At 35.9% G+C, this 22,019-nt stretch overlaps 1 protein-coding gene across 2 annotated transcripts in view; it reads left to right on the forward strand.

Annotated features, from left to right (window-relative positions):
- LOC145684178 (uncharacterized) overlaps positions 1-20,300 on the forward strand; it is a 54,297-nt gene extending 33,997 nt beyond the window's left edge. The window contains exons 4-8 of one of the 2 annotated variants that reach the window (XM_081756185.1): positions 597-921; positions 3,625-3,792; positions 7,454-7,660; positions 9,793-9,971; positions 14,096-20,300. In XM_081756185.1, coding sequence (XP_081612311.1) covers positions 597-921; positions 3,625-3,792; positions 7,454-7,660; positions 9,793-9,922 — 830 coding nt within the window. In that variant the 3' untranslated portion in view covers positions 9,923-9,971; positions 14,096-20,300. The remainder of the gene's footprint in view (positions 1-596; positions 922-3,624; positions 3,793-7,453; positions 7,661-9,792; positions 9,972-14,095) is intronic. The other variant, XM_081756184.1, reaches the window with a different exon arrangement.
- The last annotated feature ends 1,719 nt before the right edge of the window (positions 20,301-22,019 follow it).

Consider the following 22,019-nt stretch of genomic DNA (forward strand, 5'->3'; position numbering starts at 1 on the left):
TTTACAGAAAAATCGGCGCCCTTGCAAGAGAGGGCATGAAAAATGCTATAAAATGACTCCTTAACTAGCTCTTTAGCTCAATTAGGAGAGCTGCAATTCCAATTTCAAAATACATTGAACATATACTTTTGCCAATTTTTTGAAACTTTACATAGCCTTATCTACAATATTGGTTGATATATAGAGATAAAATTTGGTATTTTTCGTAGTCTATATGAATAGTATTCTTGTACAAAATTTCATGACAATCTGAGATGGTAAGGTAAATTTTGTTTTAAAACCGTGTTCATTTGACCTGGAACGGCTCTGCAACAAAACAATGAGTTTACAATAAAATGCTCTACACTTCGTTGTTTCAATTTTCTGTCTTCTGCCTAAACAGCATCCGATTGTTTCTTTATTATATCTAAATTATTTCTCTGTAATTCCTCATTTGTGTTAGCAAAATAGTCATATATTGGCGTTCATGAATTCATCATGGGATTCCTTTGTTTACTTACACTTATTTATGTTAGTTTCGATGTCTAGTATTTGAGTTCATAAATATAGGTATAATAGATCACTCTAACCCCACTGCTTTCTTGTCTTTTTACTAGACGACGAACAACTCACGGATCTGGTGGAGCGTAAATTCTCAGCTTGTGATTGGAGCCAAATAACGTTCATTATTCAGCGAAATCAATATTACTCTGAGAACAGCTGGTGGTATAAAATGCAGAAATACTTGTTCCAGCTGCCGTACCTCAAACACATGAAATGCAAATATTGTGACGTGAAAATTGAGGGCCCTGCAACTAACTATCAAAATCATATTGTTAATGAACACAACACTATCGTTTTATACCCATGTGATGTGTGTGGATGCTACTTATCAATGGATGCATATATTGTTCATTGGTGTGATCATCAGAAGAAGTATAGGTGAGTATAGTCGGATGTTGTATAACTACATGATTTAAGAAATCGCAGAAAGAAAAGTCTATCAGTGGATTCAATCGAGTGTCAGTCCAGTCCAATAAGGATTATTATTATACCGACATTTTTGCTCTACCAAAAGATCTCTTTTTTTCATGAGTTTCTATGCTAAAACTAATGTTCTATAAGAAAATGAAGGCAGAAAATAAAATCACAGCACCTAGATTGCATTCAAACGTTCTTGCCTTTAAATGTTCTGAATTATTCTAATACATAAATGTTAACGATGAACGCAATAAAATGTTTGCTTTCTAAGGTTGTTTGCTAGCGAATAGGTAGTAACAATTGACTGATACAATCTGGATTTGATTTTGGTCTCTGATTTCTACAGAAGAAGAGAGAAAAGTATAATAATAATAGAAGTTACACTTCCGTAATAGAAGTATCAGAGCCATAGTTTGCAAACATATCACATTCATAATGTAGCATAATCCATTATTGAATTAAATATCCTTCGTCACCATATTTCAATGGATTACCTAGTTGTACAGTCTAAGTCAGTTCGTAAGATGTTTTGCATTTTAAAGTAAATAGTATTATGTAGATCGTACTTTAGTCGCGAGCGCACGCTTTGAATACAAGGTGGACATAAAGGCTCTCCCTGATAACAAACATTAATAACAAGAAAACGAAGAATGATACAAGCATGCGGTCTGAAAACATCTCTTGTATGATATTCCAGATTTTGTAAGCCTGTGCTGCCATCTACTGCAGCTGACCGCAGCGCAACAGTCATTTGTTTAAAAAATGGCGTCAGCACAGCAGAAAGCGAAGTGCGTGTTGTGGTATTATGGTACAAAATCTCCCGTCACAGTTCAACGAACATTCAGGAGAGAGTATGGACAGCAGCCACCAGATGTTAAGAGCATAAGGAAATGGTATAGCAAGTTATGGCAACAGGAAACTGTTAATTTTGTTTCATATCAATATCGTGTATCTATCTCAATAAGAAAAAGTCTTTTGTATGATGCTTTGTATATTGTACGCTAATGTACAAAAGATGAAATAAACAGAAGAAACAGGTAAATCTTTATTTTCTTAACGTATAGATGCATATATCATCAATTTCATTGAGATGTGCATGTATAAAAGTAACCAAGAAGTTCTGTCGCTTTTTTACCCACCACTTGAACGTCGATATGTTACCTAGCGAATAAAAGGATGATGACGTCGTAAACGGAATGTAGAGCGTACACGTATGTGTTTGTGTAAACTAAGACGTATTTGGAGTCTCCAACAGCATCGACGACCTTCTGCTAACGTTCTGAAAGGCCATGGATTCCACCGCGGTGGAACTTGGTGGGCCGTGAAGCAAAAAAGTATCAAGTGCATTTTGCACCTCTACTAGGGATTTAAACTGGCGTTCTCTAAGGTGATTGTCCAAGGAATGGAACAGGTGATAATCGGACGGTGCAATGTCCCAGGAGTATGGCGGTTGCAATAGTGTTTACCATCCCAGGGGTAGAATAGTGTCGGGGTCATCCTAGCCACGCGGGGCTTAGCGTTGTCCTGTAACAGGAGGACACCTTTACGATTCAGAAGTCTGGCTCCAGAGTTTTAAGTTTTTCATGAATAAGACTCAACTGCCAGTACATAGTTGCATTGATGCTCTGACCTACTGGTAGTATTTCCCGATGCGCGATGCCGCGAACAGTCCACCAAACACACAGGAGGACCTTATTCTGCTGCAATGCTGGTTTCGGCTGTTTTGGAACCGGTTCATAGGATGCTAACCAATGACGACGGCGCCGTGGAGCTTCGTACAGGACCCACTTTTCATCACGTATCAACACCCTGTTCAGAAATGGCTCCTTCCTCAGACGAGACAGCAAATAAATACAGTTGTCTTCTTGCGTTGCCTTCTGGCCCGGAATCCAATCATGTGGGACCCATCGACCCAACTTGTAGTGCTTCTCAAGTTGATGGAGGTGCTGCCTAATGGTTTCTCCACTCACACTGAATTGTAGTCCCAGACCCTTGCATGCCTGGCCACTGTTCGCCTCAATTGCTGCCTGAATATCTTCATTTTGTACATGTTGTGTTGGTTTTCCGGCACATGGTGCGTCTTCGAGTGTTTCGTCACCGTCCTTAAACTTGTTAAAAGACCGCTGCACTTTCCGCGTAGTCACGACAGCCTCACCAAAGACCTAGCATATCTTCCGCCCCACTGCAGTGGCGTTTGACCCAGTTTGAACTTGCACAGCATACATGCTCTTATGACACTTGTGAAGGTCCCATGTTTACTCTGTCCTTACGCAAGTTCACGGTGTAACTAAACTGCAACGACCAGGTAGTATGTTTTGTATACCCACATCAACAACTGAACTTCGCCTTATCTCCATTCGCATTCAACTTAATTGAACACAGACCTTCATAAAAAGCGACAGGCAGGACTTTCTTTATATTCTTTTCAGAAGTATATCTATTGAAGAAAAAAGTCTTTTTGACCCTTCAGTAGAAACAATTAATTTACTTTAACATGTTCATAATAATAAGTAAATGTCCAAACAAAAACTACTCGACAGATCAACAAAACTCTATAGCAGGTAATTGATAACCATTAACAATTGTGCAATGTTTCGTTGTCTAATTTGAAGAGGCATATTTCTATCTTCATTGATCATTAGATGTTTCATTTTTCTTTTACAGCTGCCCTGTTTGTGATCGTCGGTTTGTTTCTGAGAGTCAAATGCAAAACCACAAAAAGAAGAAACATTACAAGACAATTCCTCGCTTGGACTGTGAACGATGTAACATGAATTTTTATTCGGAAGAAGGTTTGAACACGCATTTGAAATCTCACAAAACTGAGGAAGAGTAAGTTTGCATTACTGTTAAACTGTTATTCTTCGTAAGATTATGTTCGAATTACATTGATATTAATATCGTGCAAGTTATGTCTTCCCAACAGTGTTATTATCTTGAGTAGAGTACTACAGAATGAGTCAGTGAATCGGACAGTTGTGGAACATTTTTTTAAATTTTTTTCAACATTGGAATGAATTTAATTACCGTTGCCTAAGTCGAAATACTTTCGCAAAACTGTTAATTCAAACATGAAGAAGAAGTGGGGAGAAAATAAGGTGACAAAAGAGTGGCGGCATATTCCAATTCAAAGTCGGGGTTCTGATTCAGATATGACGCCTAACTAAAAGAAAGGCTAACTAACCAAGAACAGTTACTTTTCTTTACTTTTTTTCTTGACACTGCGTCTCCCCTCCTAATAAAGCATTTCGTCTAAGATAGTTATAATTTCTCATTTGTTTTGTATTGTAGTCTTTTTATTGCTGTTTGGAAAATTGTCCACTTTTCCATGCTCACTTTGGAGATCCTTTCTTCCAATAACTTGTTCACGCATGCACACACACATCTAGAAAAGTACAATATAACAATGGCCCTTTCAGAAGATTTTTCCTGGGGGAGGGGGGATATATTTCAATAGATGAGGGAGGGGGTTAAAATAGTACAGCGAAAAAAACACTGGTAATCCACATTGAGCATGATCAGATATTTTGCCCCGGGGAATTTCCCCTTTTCCGGGCCAGCCCCTAATTTCATTACTGTATTATAATTACGTAATCAGTACTCACTTTTCCAATTGAAGACCCGGGTTCGATTCCCAGTAGGAGCTCATGTGGTTCGAATCTCATGTTAACGTATAGGTCTATATGTCATATAGCCTCTTATGCTGAAAAAGACGCTAAACTCAAATCAAAACCGAAAATTACTTGATAAAACAATAGGATCCATATTAACTAATTATAGTAATAATGGGAGTCTTACACTTACCTGAAGTATCCGATTAAAAACGATTGCAAACAGTTTCAGCAATAACTTTCCGCCTTTGTCAGTACTTTTTTTTAATACCTACGTTGCTGGAAGAATACGTTTTTCCAAACTCTTCCTCCTCGTAAACTTATGGTTATGAGCTGATAAAGAATTTATTCTTTTTTTTTTTCCTGATACGTGGAGTCCCAGATTCAATCCCAGCCCACGCCAAGTGGACTTTGTTGGGTCAAATGCGTAGCTTTTCTCGGCGTTCTTCTGTTTCTTCCCAGTTTCTTCATTCCACCAGTATCATGCATCTGACGATCTTGCTCTCCCTTAGGCTTGGAGCACAATTGTGGGACATTAAACTAAAAAAATAACAAATAATATATGTTGTCTTCGCATTGCCATTATCTAGACTTGAAGTAAATAACCATCATTAGATTATTCGTGTGTGAAGTAAATAAATAAATAAATAATAAAAATTAATAAATCAGTATATTGATCCTCTGTAAGTGATTTACTGTCACAATCTTCGACATAAATTGAAAAGTAATAAATAGATTGATTATCTTTAGGCTCATCCATTAGGTTAAGATCTTCAATTAGATTGAGTTATTTCCCGCTTTTAGTAGCATTATAGTATTCTAAATCTTCCTGTAGCAAGTTTTGCCAATCCAAAACTGCTGTTCGTTGTACCAGGTTGAGAAGGCAGTGCTCTTCTTGATCCGATTCCGTAATTTGTGTGATTTGTAAGTCACCCATTTCCTGTTCACAACTCTTTGGCATATCATCAAGGAACGATGGAAGGATGTCGGAACTATGTCTACTGGTTTAAATTCATCCGGGGTAATATCGGCCACGCCTCAATAAAAATAGCAAATTTTCGCCAGTGTACCTTACAATTGGAATGAGGTGCAATACTGTGTGGAAACTTGAGTTTTTTCGTTAAATGGCAACCACGCCAAGGTCAATAAGAAATAGGAAACTGGACCGTTGTATTGGGAATTATGCTGTACATTTCTGTCCTACTGTATGAGTATGATCAGAACATAGTGAGAATAGTGTACTCTTTTAATCAAAATGAGTTTATCGTTAAAAATTTTTGGAGAACGGAGTCTGTTGTTGCTACGCAAAGGGCATTTACAAGCAAATTTGCCCCTGACTAGAACACACTATGATCGCTAGTAAATAAATTGGAAGAGAATTCATCACTTCTGAGTGAGACAAGGAAGCATTGGACCCCGCAGGCGGGTATTGTGAAAGATGTCAGTTATCGACTCCTTAGGTCGCCCAAGAAATCTCCGTCGTTTATCGCAAGAAACCGGCTATAGCTATTCAACATGTAATTTATGGTTGTTACCACTGACACTTAATTTATATTTTTACTAACACTTAATTTGTATTATGCAGTTTCGCTTCGAAAATCCAAAACCTAATTCCAATTGTAGGGTACACTGACGAATATTTGCTGTTTTTTGAGGTGTGGTCGATATTGCCCCGGATAAATTTAAACCGGTAAACGTAATCCCACAAATCTCCCATCCTTTCTTGATCATTTGCCACAAACTACATGAAAATCGGACTTCAGTTAGAAACTTTAGACCAAATGAAATCCGTGAGTTTTTTTAAAAAAAAAATCACCCTGTATATTCCTCGACCTATTTGCTATTTAAAATACTTGAGTTACCCCTACCCAACTCTATGGCGACGCAACTGGGGGAATACACTTAGTTCAAAATATCAATCTCTGAAAATAATGTAATATGGGTCTTGGCGTTTTTCGCATCTCAACTGTTGTGGAAGTCCAAGAGTGGCAACAGACTGTGTGGATACGGTGTATATACGAATGTAATTAGCGTTTAGTGGTCCCAACCGTTTCGTTTGCTTCTCAAAGAAACGCAAAGAGGAAAGAATACATGTGTATGGTATCAGCTAGTTGGGAAATTGATTGTTAACAAATTGTATATTTCCTAAATCAAGTATTCCAAGTTTACTTTTTCCTTCAGTAATATTTTTTAATTATTCTCTTTTCAAAAACGAAACAGAATTTTATTTACAAATTTAGTGTGCAAATTGAAGACTACTTATTTGCAATAGGATGCAATGACACTGAACGGTAGCAGTAATGGCGCAATCTGAAAACTCTAATGTATATCAATGTACCAAATCTTGCAGCAGGAATTCTGGATGATGGACATTAGTTGTACAAATGAGCAATATGGGGAGTAATAAAAGTACTGCAAATCATTGTGTGCGAGAAGGTACTGGTAAGAACTGTCTATATTGTAAACTCCTGCAAGTTTTAAAAATTCTCTTTTGTGTCCCTTTGTATAATATAATTCTTACTGTGTTATTATTAATCTTTTTTGTCGTTTTGTCCTAAAGTTGGGCATAAAGTTTTTCTTGAAATATTCTGCCTTGCAAGGCCGCCCATGTCGTGGTTTCCAAGGGGGGGCAAGTATAAGCGACGTTTCAAATGTAGTTTCAAATTTTGCTGTAACTAATGTAAAAATTCTATTGTGTTTTCAATATTCCCAAGTACAATTTCCTCTTGGGGGGGCCATCGCCCCACCTTGCCCCCCCCCCCCTGATGGGCGCCCTTGCTGCCTTGTTGCATGTTGTTTTGGAAATGTGACAGAGTAAGAATCAAATTTGATTACGACCTCTCCTACAACTAACTTGTGAACTACGATAAATTTACTTTCAGTTTCACAGCTGAATTTAAGTTGGAGGTGATGGATTATGCAGAGAAACATGGGAATGTGGCAGCGGAGAGGGTGTATGGTGTTCCTCAAACGCTTATCAGATACTGGAGGCCTCAAAAGCGAAGGTTGCAGACTGGAAAGCGAGTGACTGAAGGAATAAAGAAAAATAAACTTTTTGAGATACTAGAAACGGATGCTGAGAACGTAAAGTAAGTTCTTGATAGGAAAAATGCACCTGATAAAATTTTAAAAAATTAATTATTGAAATATATGATTGTTGCGAAATATAACTTGTAAATGTTAATTGTTGTTAATTTCAACTAGGTTGGCCATGCCCGTTACATAATTTTTCGTTGAAGTTTTACCCACCCACAATGATGTTAAGAGGAGTAACATATTTCAAGCTTCTTATTTCAATTGATCATTGACTACAGTGATAGATGTAATCCCGCGTAGTGACTCGCTAATGCTCTCACCTTTGGTGTGAGCTGTCCCGGGTTCAGTTCCAGGTGGAGACACTCGGTCGAAAAAGTGTAAAAGCTTTTTCAGGGTATCCATCTTAAGTGAAGCTTTTCTGGGTTTTCCTCATTCACATCAGGCAAATGCCAGGATGATACCTAACATAATGGCCCCAGGCCGCTTCCTTCTTTCTCACAGTTCCCCGGGTAGTGTGGACATTGGAGGTTACTGGACCAGTGAAAGTGTCAGCAGAATCTCACTGTCTACTGAACACCTCTCGAGGCGTGATTCCTTGTTGGGATCTCGTGAATTCAACCGAAGAGGAGATCAAATCGGAGCCAGCTGACCAACATGTAGAAGTAACTAGTATTAAAAGTAAGAAGTCAGGTGATCTGGTTGCTATTCAAGTCACCGATTTTTACTTTCAGTTTACCTACACTTTCGGACTGAAGTCTGAATAGTATCGTCTTGTAGTTTGTCCTTATATTCCGAGTTCCCTTCAACATTTGGAATGTCAGCACTTCGGGCACACTAGTATATCATGTAACGCGACAGCTGCTATTTGAGTTAATTGTAGCCAGAAAAGTCAAGGTGCGGAACCATGTACGAGTAAGCATTATTGTGTTAACTGCAAGGGAGATATTTCTGCTTAGTTCAGGAATTATCCAACTTCTCAGAGACAGAAACGTATCGGAGAACTCATGGTTCTGTAGAAGATTTCTGCTACGGAAACCAAACGACACTTAAAAGAAATCATTGTCAATATACCCTCTACCCTTATAAGTCTTTGGAGACTTACATTTGACATTACCACCCAAACTGAGATTGTTACTCAACTGCAACTCCTGAAAACCCCATTCTTAATGCCAAGCGAACTTACCAAAATCCAGCGTGTATCAGTTTGTAGTATTCTTCAGGGAACTCCTCTTCGCAGCTCATCTTACATCGCTGGCCTAAAATTTAGCCAACATGTACGCCGACTGAATGCTCCTGTCCTCTCCCTGGAACATGCTAAATATACACCGATTCGTAAATCACCTGCAGTTTCTGTTAAACTTTGATACAGTGGAGGACGAACTAATGGATCATGAGGAGATGGTAATTGACACATGCGGGAAGGTATGTCTTAAACATTAATGTTTTGCATTAGCTTCTTCAATTACCTTCAGCTTCAGTTTCAGTAGTTACCTAAAGAACTGAAACCACCGGTCTGTGACCAGTCACAGCAATTATACGAACTATAGACGGGATAAGCAGAATGATGGTCGCGCTACTGTAGGCGTGGCCATAAGGGTCTCCGATTCCTTTCATTCTCGGTAAATTTACATCGCTTCCCGATTGCAAGCAGATGCAATGCGAGTTTTCTTTCCTCGCCTACTTACCAGTTGTTCCATATATATATATTCCTCTTCAAACCGTAAGATCATTGCTGCAAACTTTGAGGACAATTACACGCTTTTTCCAAGTGTAGCACACTATTTATGTCTTTCTTGATAACACATTCTGACAAGGAGAGAATAACGCAGTTGAAATTGTTGCAAGTGTTCAATAGAGAACTATAAGATCAGTTATGCTCAAGTAAGCAGAGAGCATGCCATTTACGAGGAGCGTGGCAATCAGGGTGACATTGTTAGTTTGTTGCTTGTTACTTTTAATTATCTAGGTAGAGAGGATTGTACACAGAGTATCTGTGTGGTTGTGTAGTCAATTGTAGTTTAGTATTAATATGATTTGTTGATCAATATTAAAATATATTCGAGATTTATGCAATAGTTGATTATTGGAATAAATATTGAGAAAGAATTTACATATGTGTATTTTCGTTAAGCTTAACTAGAACTATTTAAAACTCTACTATTTAATGTTTTTTTTTTATATCCAGTTTCAGAGTTAAGGTACCAGAAAGCTATCAACCAATCAAAACAAAATATTTCTACTGTGATATCTGCAGGAAAGTGTTTACTGATGAAAATGGGCTCAAAGCGCATCATCAAGAACATGAAAAGACGTGAAGCACGATATAAGCAGTCGTCAGTTACTGCACAGTGTACGCTACAAGAGGTGGGTGAGCTGTAATTTTTATCTGGAAGTCTCATACAGCAAGTGTTAACGAAGTTTAATAAACAACGTGTACCTTTTTTTCTTCTTCTTCTTCTTTGTTAAGTCCTGGGAATCTGATATGATTTTAGCAACTACTGCTATTGCCATCGACTGCCAGGCGCTAATTGGAAACGTAGGCTTCCGAAAGATTATGACATATAACAGTTGTTTTTGAAAGAAACACTAATATCAGCAATTCTTTTCGTAACTTGCTGATCACCGTCACAATAGCTCAAAACTTGGAAATGGAATTTCTAGTTTTACTTCCGATGGTTACTTCCCTTAGGCCAAAGGAAACAGATGAATTAATAAAATTGAATGATTATTTATGAAATAATTGACAGAATGATAATGTGGAAGGAAACTGGAAAACCCTGAGAAAATTCACGTATACTTATTGGAACTTAATCATTTTGGGGAAACAGTTGTTTAATACGGAGAGCCAAACAGTCTCTTCTGCATTTCCGAGTTCAAGTTCCATCGCCTGGATGGTCAACATCGGCCATTTGCCTTGACGTCACCAGCTGACAGCTACATTCTAACAGCTAGGAAGCAAGTTGATTTCCTATTCATTGTTTGCTGTCTACAAGGAAATCCTTGTATTTGTAAAGCATTTTGTAATAAACTGTGGTAGCAGCTTCCCAAACCTTTATCTCTGTCCTCACCGTCCGCCATGCTTCATCATGTCTCATAACTTTTAAGTTTATTTATGATGAGATCAGGCACTTTCTCAATGAAGTTGTATCTTACTGGCCCTCGCAGTCTTATATCAGCATCCGGACGTTGTCCACTTCGATCGTTTACCTGCCTTTCATCGCAGCGACGAGGAAGTATTAGTTACTGTAAATAAGAACTTTGAATTCCATGAGTTCTTCGTGGGTTCTGGAATGGGACTCAGAGGGGACAGGCGGATCAAAAGCAATTGAGAGAGCATGAGCTTGGTCACTTCTTCGTCATTTTCGATACTGTCATTAGCCGTTCGTCTTTGGTTATTTTCGATGTGGACATTCTGAGACGCCTAGCTCTTCGGGACTTCAGGACATACTACGACGTACACTAGTCCCAGCTTGTGAAAGGACCGTGGAACAACTTCGGTGAAACTATTCTGAAATTAAGCTGTTTTCCCAAGCTCTAGTTTCATCAACATCCCGATTGGTATCATCAGTCTTTATTTGAATCGTACATTTTATTAGAATTATAATTGTTATTTAAAGAACCTCACACCCTCTTAGTAATTTCCAGCAACCTTGTCTGGTTACCTTTCGTATCCTTACACTAAGTTGCGTCCAGTGATAAAACCAGGGACTGCTTGTACCAGAGGTGAGCGCTTTGCCTTTGAGCCACCGCGTCCCCCTCAAACTTTGAGGTAACAGTGATGCATAAATAAAACAAATGTAGATCAATTGTTTACACACGCTGTTTACAGTTTGAAATATTTTGCTTCATTTAAATAAATAAATACAAACTTAAAGGGAAGGTAAAGGGAGTGAAATACCTCAAATTGTACATAGCGTTTGTAAATGTTTGTCCAAGATTGTTTCATTTATATATAACTGTTACCTCAAAGTTTTGAACTTGTTCGTGCGTAAGTGATCACCAATAGTTAAGAGTGATCGCTGGTATTAGAGTTTTGTTTGGAAATTACTCAATTAAATAACATATGATATTCTTTGTGGAGCCTAAGTTCTGCAATTACTGTCTGGTAGTCAATTGCAACAGGATAGTCACTGAATGAAATACTATAAAAGTAATCATCCAATTAAAGTTCGCAAGGCACATTTAGGGGGGGGGGGGGAGTTAAATGATTGTTAATCTTAGCAAAAATGTGTCAATTTCATCTTTCTGAAAGTGTTAACGAGTTTTCTTTGTAATTCACATTTGCTCATTTAAAATTTATGAAGTTTTGGATGGTTGCTTCATTCGTCAACTTCAGTTTTTATTTATTTATTTTATTTCATTTCATTTCATATTGAGTATTTTATGACATTTCATGCGCGCTAAAGATGTAAATTGGCGATAGTTTGGTTGATAGAGTTTTAAGAAACTGAGCAATTCCTTATCGTAAACCTATTGGAACTTAAAAATTTTTGTTCCTGCAGCTATTATGAATATACACTTATACTAGTATATTTAATGGAATATAACAAAATTGTAATTAATCTAAGTTTACAAAATTTCATTGGAGTTTACCGACTGAAATATGTGCCAATTTTATGATACACGGTTTTCTATCATTACAAGTTTTCATTTATATTTAAATTCATATTTTGTATAACAAAATAATCGATTTTAGTATGGTCTGGGGATTCTTTCTTGTATATTAACGAAAAAATTATGTTATTTCTTTTTAAAAGTCTTTTCCGGGAAAGCTTTGGAAATGTTTCTCCAAATTTCTCTTGAATTTATGGACCTATGACACATGTGTATAGTATCATTCTAAAGAAACGACGTACGAACTATGAACTTAAAGTAATTTGAAAAAATCTTTGAGTTTTACGTCCCACGGTTATGCCGGTTAGGCTAAAGGAGACGGTGATTATGAGAGATGAGTGAAATGGTGGAATGAAGAAAGTGGGAGGAAACGGGAGAACCCCGAGAAAACACACGAGCACGGTGTTTGTCCACCACAAAGTTCACTTGGCGGGGGCTGGGATCGAACCCGGGACCCCAAGCACCAGAGGTGAACGCTCTACCACTGAGCCACCGCGCCCCCTCTTAAAGTAATTTGAGTACAAGCAGGAGCTTCCTAAGTGAATTGTTTAAAATACTGTATATTTTCCTCTTCAAAATGTCAAATATTTCATAAGATTGTAAAGTATTTTTTATCTTCATATCTACTAGCAGTATTTCAATTAAACTAGGCAAATGTATAGCATACGATGTATAGTATTTTTCAAGATACCTGAACATGGAGGCCCAATAGAGGCATCCAAATTAAAACAAAAAGTTTTTCTTCGGAAAATTTCCCTAATTTATGGGTAGTGACACGTGTGTATGGTATCATTTAAAGCCTACTTTATTCCAAAGACAACGAGGTACGAACTATGAATCTAATATAATTAGAGTCCGAGTAGTAGCTTCCGAAACGAGCCTACAATTTTTTTTTTAAGAACCATCACTTCTAAAAGGTTAGTGGCAAATGATATGTACCATTTTGCAAATACTTGTATTAAAAATGATACAAACAAACAAAAAGTTGCATATTAAAAAAAAAAAAAAAAAAGAAAGAAAAAAAATGGTACATATCTACAGTGCTATAGAATGGTAGTGTGAATACTAAAGAGAAAACTAGGTACAATTTAAAATATATCTTACAAATTTAACTTCCATATATACATCTATACCACATTTATAATCACAGTTACATATGTACACGCACACATTCAAACTTACTACCGCTTTCCTTCTTAGTCTAGTGGTTAGCACGTGTGTCTTTGGTATATAAAGTTGCGGATTCGTTTTCCGGTGAAAGAACATCAAATGCGCCACAGTGGTTCAGATTCTATTTTAAACTGTAAGTCCAGCACAATATTGGCTCACTGTTGACAAAATATTATACAAATCAGTCAAGCAAGCCAATAAGCAATCTTACCGTCGTTTGAAAATCAGTTTCCAAATCAGGCTACGATGTTTCGCCCAGGTTCTAGTTTATTAGTATATCATTTACATAAAAGCCTTTTTTTTTTTTTTTTTTTTTTTTTTTTTTTTTTTTTTTTGTTAAGTCTTCCTTTTTGCAATGACATGTCAGCTTCTATCAATTAAAATAGCATTGCATAGCAGCTTATATTCTTTTTATTCCCTACACTCTTCTGGAACCTACTTGGGACAGTGCACATACTAGATTAGCCCCTCGGCTGCTTGAAAGCTGTCTGCTACCACGGCTCTTAAAGCAACGGAAATTGTGATACAGATGACTGGAGTTCGAATCCCAGCTCAATTATAGATCAATTTCTTACTTAGCCCGATTACAATAAACAGATAGTTAAGTTTCAAATAATGTAAATTGTTGTAAGCTGCATTTAGCTTGTTTTTTTAATTAATATATTTTTTTAAGTGAATAAATATTATGATTGATTTTCTTCCAGCAGAATACGCTGCGAGCCGTGATGCACCAGAATGCCGTAAAACAAATATAAGAGAGCTACTATTTTTGTCTGAATATGAGGAAACATTTTTATGGTGATGCTCTAAGATACCAAGAACTTTAAGAAGTCCTTCTAACCTACATAATAGTATAGCATTAGTTAAGAAATCAACTGATTCAAACAAGGGTATCATGGAAATCCCGAAGATACATGTGTCTGTATTACCACCAATCATGGAATTCACTCATTCTATAGAATAATTAGTGAAATTGTGGAATACTATAACTCGAATTGAATGTATTATGTTCATTGGTTCCATTTTGCCCTATGCTCTGTTACCTTTTAATTGTAAAGGGGGCGATTGTCTTTCAAATATTGATCCTTGATCTTCAAGGAAAGCTTTCAAAGGACGGACACAAGCGATCCTTCCAACTTACGGAAATACAAGGATGTCTTTTCAAAATGAGCAGCACAGTGGAACAAAGGATGAAAAAAGAGGGATATCAGCTGTAGTTTCTTCCCAACTCTGGTCGCTTATCTTGGAATTCAGTGGTCACTTGAGCAGAATTTCGGACTCCTTTTTTCCGACCTCTCACATATGCGGATAATCCATCGACTTTGTTTTCTTCCATTCGTAATGAATGGAGGTAAATGAACTCACAGTATCGTCTGGTTCTGCTTCTTTTCGTGTCAAATGTTTGATTGTCTACCAACGACCTCCCGATCTCGCTTTCCGGAGTATTTATATGAAGAGAAATGCTGGAGTCTGGAACTTCCTTGTTTTGTTGGCACATAGCAGATTCAGACAGGCGCAAGACTGGAAATTTGAAAAAAAAAAAAAATGAAAATTTTTAATTTCCGTATGTCTCATAACCAGAAAAAAAAAAGTAATAATAATAATTCAACTTCAAAATCTTTTTCCTCTGACGAGGGAATTGTGGCCATCCGTTTACTCCTACTAAAATGCGGTTTTGCCAAACGTATACACCTCATGAACATAGGTATGTATCGACAACTCTTTTCCAAAGAAAATTGACATACAGCAAAATATGTTTTAAATGAAACTATACGGTATAATTTTATGCATAGGTTTAACATTTCCGATGCGAAGCCCGAGCAGGACTTGCGGTAACTTATTAATGCAAACATACGAGCTTGGTAATATTGTAGCAATATTAATAAGTGTCTTCGTCTTCAAATAGAATGTTTAAAGATTCACTTGGAATATATTTTGCATGCATATCTTTTGTCTTCTACCTGATACAAAGCACTAAGCTAGTATTACCAGATTTTCCAGAGTACATAAAGGAAGATTTTAGGATTTTTAGAAGAAAAAACGGAAGATATGTGATATTATTATGTGATTTACACATAATAAACATATATAATTTCACATAACAACATAGAATAACTTTAATTAAAACTGGGACAGATTCATTAAAAATAATTGTAACTCACAATATACAGAAAGATATGTTAGAACTCCTTGAGGGAGCTCATGTGGTTTGGATCTACGTTAAAGAGTAGACCTTTGTCGTATGTAGCCTCCTCTCATATAGATAGCCTCAAATCCATCCTACCAAGTATATTACATAAATATGTGTTGCCTTAGTTGTATTTTAATAAAGACTTTGTATCTCCTATCAGTCCTATATCTATTTTGATAGTTCGAAAAAGTCCATGCAGGACATATCGAAAATCACAATCACTTAAGAGTTCTGCATTTATTAGCCACAGTTGCTTCTGTTCCTGACATCAGTATAATACAATCATCGAGATTGCGATATGATCGAAACGGTGTTGACAGATGAAGGCTAAGATGCTAAATGTGAGGGTGCTGGTGTGATAGGAAATAAAAAAACCTGAATCTGTTGCATTTTTCTCTGAACTTTAAGTTATATCGTTCTGTTACTTGCTACAGTGTGTGAGAAATCATTTCCTCTGATTTTTTTTTTTTTTTTTTTAATTTGCACTAACATATAAAAACGTACCGATTACTATAGGAGTAATTTCTTGTATATATTTCTTTTTTTTAAAAAAACGCAAGAAGTTGTTCTACGGGGAAAATAAAATCCTATAATAAAATATGCCAAAAAAATGTGGGGAAAAGGTAAGATATGGCAACTCTGCACTAAACTGCCAGGAAGCTGGAATTTGCTAGATAAAAAGTACAGGATCGAAAGCATTAATATGAGCTAAATAAATTTTCAGCAGAAAGAAATATTAGCAACAGATTTCTTGTAAAAATATATAACTTCCTTATGTTAAATATAAGTTTCTGTTGAGTAATTTTTAAATTGTTTTACTGTCTCTCTTTTTACCATTCGACGTCAGAATTAATCTTCCATTTTTAACGTGAAGACATTGTACATTATGTAACCATTTACATTGTATATTCTAATTGAAGTGCCTTTTCTAATCTTATGTTAAGAAAGATATCTGTTATACATTTTTTTTAAATGTAAGCTCTTATTTTTTAATAAACGTTATTGATAGTAATTTATATTATTGTATTTTATATTAGTTCGTTAATGTTATTGTTACTGTCACATACAACATTTACCTCTAGTCACAAACAATGGACAAGCAAAGCCGTGCTATATAATACTGACTAGAACATTGTCGATTTATTTTGTGTAAAATGAAGGGACTATTTTTTATTCTTTTTATTTTATTTATTTACTTTTTTGATTCATTACTTGGGAGATGTTTATAGATATCTTATGTATAGAAATGTATGTTTGTATGTCTGTATACAGATCCACACCGTGCGTTGGCTTGAACCGCATTGATGCAGTCGAAGTAACTGTATCGGAAAGACTGTAGGCAATTTCGAATGATTTGATGTACTTCCTAAGGGGTGAGGAGGAGGATTGAAAAGGGAAGAGGTGATTTAAAATTTATGCCAAACGAGGTCCTCATGTTGGGAAGACGGAACACAGTACGTGAACTCAGGGTCAAGTGGGGTAATTGTGAAATGAAAAACCATACATCAAAATCTGCTTGGGTTAGAAACATATATATATATATATATATATATATATATGAAAAAAATAAAAAAATGTTTCAAAATAGGCTCTGCATTTGGGGCTATTGTGAAATACCTGCATAACTTACAGAATCGAAGTCTCAAAGAAGTACTGAGAGCTCTAATGAAATGTTTTGGGTGTAATGTTTCATGTGACAAAATTTGGTGTAATTATCTTTGATAGTTACTCAGTTATTGCCTATCAAAAATTAAAAGTAACTATTTTTTTTTTTTTTTAAGTACTTACCTTATCAGTACTTAGCGAAGCGATTCTTAGCGAAATGCCATTAAAGAAACTTTATTCCGGGTGGGCCTTAGTGGGGGCAGCAATGGAAAATACTTTCTCGGTTGAGTTCTTAGCGGTACACCGTTGGAAAAGATGACCAAATTCTCTTCCAAGCCTCATTTATGCCGAAATTTAACATAGTAATTCAAAGTAAGACATAAGACAGTAATGATGAAATAAAAGAGATCTCTCCAGCATGGTTATTGATTCAACAGTATACGATTGAAAATTGGAGGAATATTCGAAATCATCTGGTGATTGTATTGTAGAGAAAATATTAGGGTGTGTTACGTAGTGCCTTATTTATTGGAAATCCGAAGGCGTGTGTTGCATGCCTCCTCTCTGCATTTGAAGAGTCTAGGCAAGGACATCATAATTGGTTTGATATGGGATAGTGAAAGTAGTTTTTTTTTTTTTTTTTTTTTCGATTTATATTTTCACAATTCCAGAGTAAGGAAAGAATTATTAAGAATATATAGACTGAAACGTGGATCTGCATATGTAATGATGTGAAATGATATTGAATGGTTGTGTAATCTTGCATGGGACTTGGACTATAGGCCTATTTTATTGAAGACTTCATTAGAAAGGGATTATGGAAAGTACTCTGACATGATGCAGTGTGTAAGGAAAATATATGTACTCTTGAATTTGTTTCTTTCCGGAAATACACAAAACACATCTGGATTGCATAACGAGCCAGGGAAAGGACAGATATCTCTACAGAAAGAAATAGTTTTTTTTTGTGTGTAATCATGTATTGTAATGAGAACTGTGCACAAACTATTAATGAAATTCTGTGTTCTGAAAACAATAAGTGCATATTTAACGTACAAATCCATTAAGTAGTATGGATCATAATCGTGAAACTTTTTCAAAAACATTTGGTGAATGATAAGACTCAAGTTGAATTCTTTTAAAATCTTCCAGGAAAACCATCATTAAAGGAGAAAAAATTGTGATAATCTTGAAGGCAGCTCGACGTGTAATCCCTTCCTGGTTCCTCCCTGAGTGGTAAGGAGGCAACACTATGTGTATGTGTTCTGTTCTGTCTTGAATTTGTCAATGAGTGACAAATTACTTCTCATTTAGGAGAAATGCGTTCTGATAATGGTTTCTTTGTGGACAATCAGATCACGTTCTCAAGAAGAAATAACATAAATAAAAGCTCCGTTTTTTTACCTTTGTTTTACTCTCTTCTCGTGAATATGTATATTGTTTAGATGTGATGCTTGAGGACATTATCAATTTTGACGGTGTCGTGATGGGTTGGTAATTTCGGAGTATTGAAAAATGGGTGTTCCTTCAACAAATGGGACTGTGCAGAAATTTACGTAATTTACGAGTATTGACGCTAAACGAAGATAGAATTACCGAACTTGTGTACGATTCCGATTCAGATGCTTATGACACTGACAAATTCAGTGGCGTATCGGAGTGTGGAGGCAATGAATCTTCTGATGTTAAGGAAGTAGTAGTTACAGATACTCGGAAAAGGGTCCTCCGTGTAGACACAGATTCAGACTTGAGGGTGGACTGAAAATATTCAGCAAACTACAAATCTTGTTTTTTCTGTCATAAATGTCAGTGCTTATGGTGAAATTTTACCACTTGCCATGTTTCTTTTTTTTTCTTTTCTTTTTTGGTGAAGATGTGTTTGAAATTATTTCAAGAGAGACAAACTGGTACGCACATCAGCAAATTCGGAAGGTGAAACGAAAGAGTACACTAAGGAAATTAATTTTTGCGAAATGGAAACCCATAAATGTCTTAGAACTAAAGAAGTAATTTGCGATAGTAATTTATTCTTATCTTGTGCGTAAACCATCTCTATTTGATGATTGGATTTCTCGAAATTCTGGCCCTGCTTCACTTGATAGCTAACGACACTATTGTGCTTAAAACTGAGCCAAGAGATGACCCGTTACTACATAAGGTGCGCACAATTTTGAATATTATCACGTCTCAGTACTAAGTGTTATATACTTCAGAAGAGTATGTCGTATTCAATGAAGGAATCTGCGCATTTTGCAGTCAGATTGAAAGCCGGAAAAGTATGGAATAAAAATATTTGAACTGTGTGAAGCAAGAAGTGGTTTTGTGTGTGATCTTGAAATTTATACTGATGCACAGCCGGATGATCCGCAACATAATACAGCACTCAATGTTGTGAACAGATTTTGCTTAAAAAAAAAAAAAATACTATAGTCTACATCATACGCGGAGTTAGGAATTGTCTTCTGGGCTCTGCCCATGGTCTACATGGACAGGTGGTTTTGAGCCCCACACGTTTTGTTCATCTCTTGAGGTGTAATACAAAACTGTAGCAATAGTAATGCGTAATAGAAGAAAAATTCCTAAGGATGCATTCAGCAATAAATTAAAAATGGGGAAGATGTCAGACACGTATGTATACATTCTAAGTACAGCTCATAACGACCAAATGACCGCAGAACATAGTCGAAAGGTAGGTATCAAAAAATAAAAGCAGCCGCCGTTGTGTATTATAACACGTACAAGATTGGAGTCGACAAGTCGGATCAGATGCTATCGAAGTACAGTTTTAGAAGAAAATGGTGAAGTGGTGGAAAAAAAAAGTTTTCTTTCGCCTATTTGATCTGTCAATTGTCAACGCATATATTCTCTGTAGGGACAGGAAATTTCTCGCAGAGTTGACAGGTGAATAGTGAGTGATGCTGGTCTCGAGATCAGTGAATTATCCCGGTCTTTGTCTAGTGAGAAGCTTGTAACGACCCGCCATTACTCATACCGTGTATCTATATCGTCAACGCATACTGCTCGTGTAGGACAAAGATGTAAAGTGTGTTCTGACTGGGGAAAGTATTGGCCTGTGAAACGTGATAAAAAAAAAAAAAAAAAAAAAAAGCAACTACATTTTATTGTTGGGCTGCCTGTGTGGCTTAGGAAAATGTTTCGAGTTATACCACACAAAAAACAAGTATTCGGAAATCTATGTTCTAAAGAACGTGTGCTATAAATTACATTTTCCTTTGTGAATATAATTTATAATATACGTGTACTTGTGTGGTTGCGTGTGCGTCATATGTAAACTATGTTGTAAAAACTTCCAAATTTACTGTCAAATTCGAAGAGATGGCAAACTGATTGGAAAGGTAGCTGTCTGAATTTTCATATACAAGTAAACTTTCATCTTTGCATGTTGCAATTTTTGGGCCAAAAGCTTATGCAGAAAGAAAGATACTAATTAAAAAATTACCCTTAAAAAGTTCGATTCAACGCTTTAAAAATTTAAATGGGCTTCGGGCTGAAAGTGTTACATTTCAGTCAATTAAAAGATAATGAATTATTGGATAACTTGTTTCAATTGTCGTGGAAGGTTCCAGTGAAATGTCAGTTTACCATTCAAAGGGTTTAAGATTTCTTCAAAAACAATTTGTGATACATGAATTTTTGTCTTGCTACATGTGATGATACATTAAATTTTTATTTATTTATTTATTTTAGTAAGATTGCCATAAGAGTGTAACGATTCACCGTAGTTTCACAAAACCAAATTGATTGAATTACAAATCGTTTACATAGTTTAATGTAGAATAGTAAGACTAGGTGTATAGTATCACATATTCGTATATATCCACCAGATGCAACTTTTTATTGTGAAGGTGGAGTAAAAGTCATTTGAATTGAGAGAATATTTGCATTAGCAAATGTGGATCTGGAAACAAAAGATTGTCCACGATTAACATAATACTTGTATAAGGTCATGTTTATAATGAAAATAATCCTGCAGGGAAAAAAACTTGACTGCATTTCGCAGTGCTCAACAAATTTGAATCACTGGTGGAAATATCAACGGTCTATAACTCTTACTAATGAAATATCTAGTTGTTTAGTGTTTTCTGTTTCAAACATTATGTAAAGTAATACTAGATAATGTAATAAATCTCTTCCTTATATATAGGTTGAATTGTATTTTAGAAATAAAACAAATTTTAAAAAAGTACCAAACTGTTTTATTTATAAATACGTTAGCAAGAAAGGTTAAATGTTACAAAAGATTGAAACAGCTGAAAATTGGAAACAACTATTTTCTTTTTTTTAAATTTAGCTTGACTACAGTTTTCATTTTTTTAAAATTATTAAACATATTGCAGTACATATTTCAAATGAATAACCACGTACCATGTGATACAAAAAAAAAAAAAAAAAAAAAATTACAAAATACCCACAATATAAAGATAGGTCATCTTGGATCTGCACATTATTTACAAAATAAAGCTTACAATTTATTTGTAAGAATTGTTGGATTAAGTTAGTCACATTTTGCGCTAATGAATCAAAATAGTAGTCCTTTTATTTTCATCGATATAAACCGTAGCCCAATAGCTACTTGGCAAATCGGACTTTATAATGAGTCCAACTGGATTTTCACAAGCATAAGTAATCTGTTTACCGTATAGATACCGTTTACCCCAAGGGTGCCACTTTTAGTGATTTTGTACTAGATTTGTGATTTTAACATTGAACTAATGATATACATAGTACACACTTCGCGTAAATCTCCAAACTCTAGTGATTTTTGACATTTCATTTCTGATGCAGATAAATGTCAAGAAAATGGTTTTTCA

This window comes from Thermobia domestica, chromosome 4 (genome assembly GCF_964235325.1).
Source record: "Thermobia domestica chromosome 4, izTheDome1.hap1.1, whole genome shotgun sequence".
Taxonomy (NCBI): Eukaryota; Metazoa; Arthropoda; class Insecta; order Zygentoma; family Lepismatidae; genus Thermobia; species Thermobia domestica.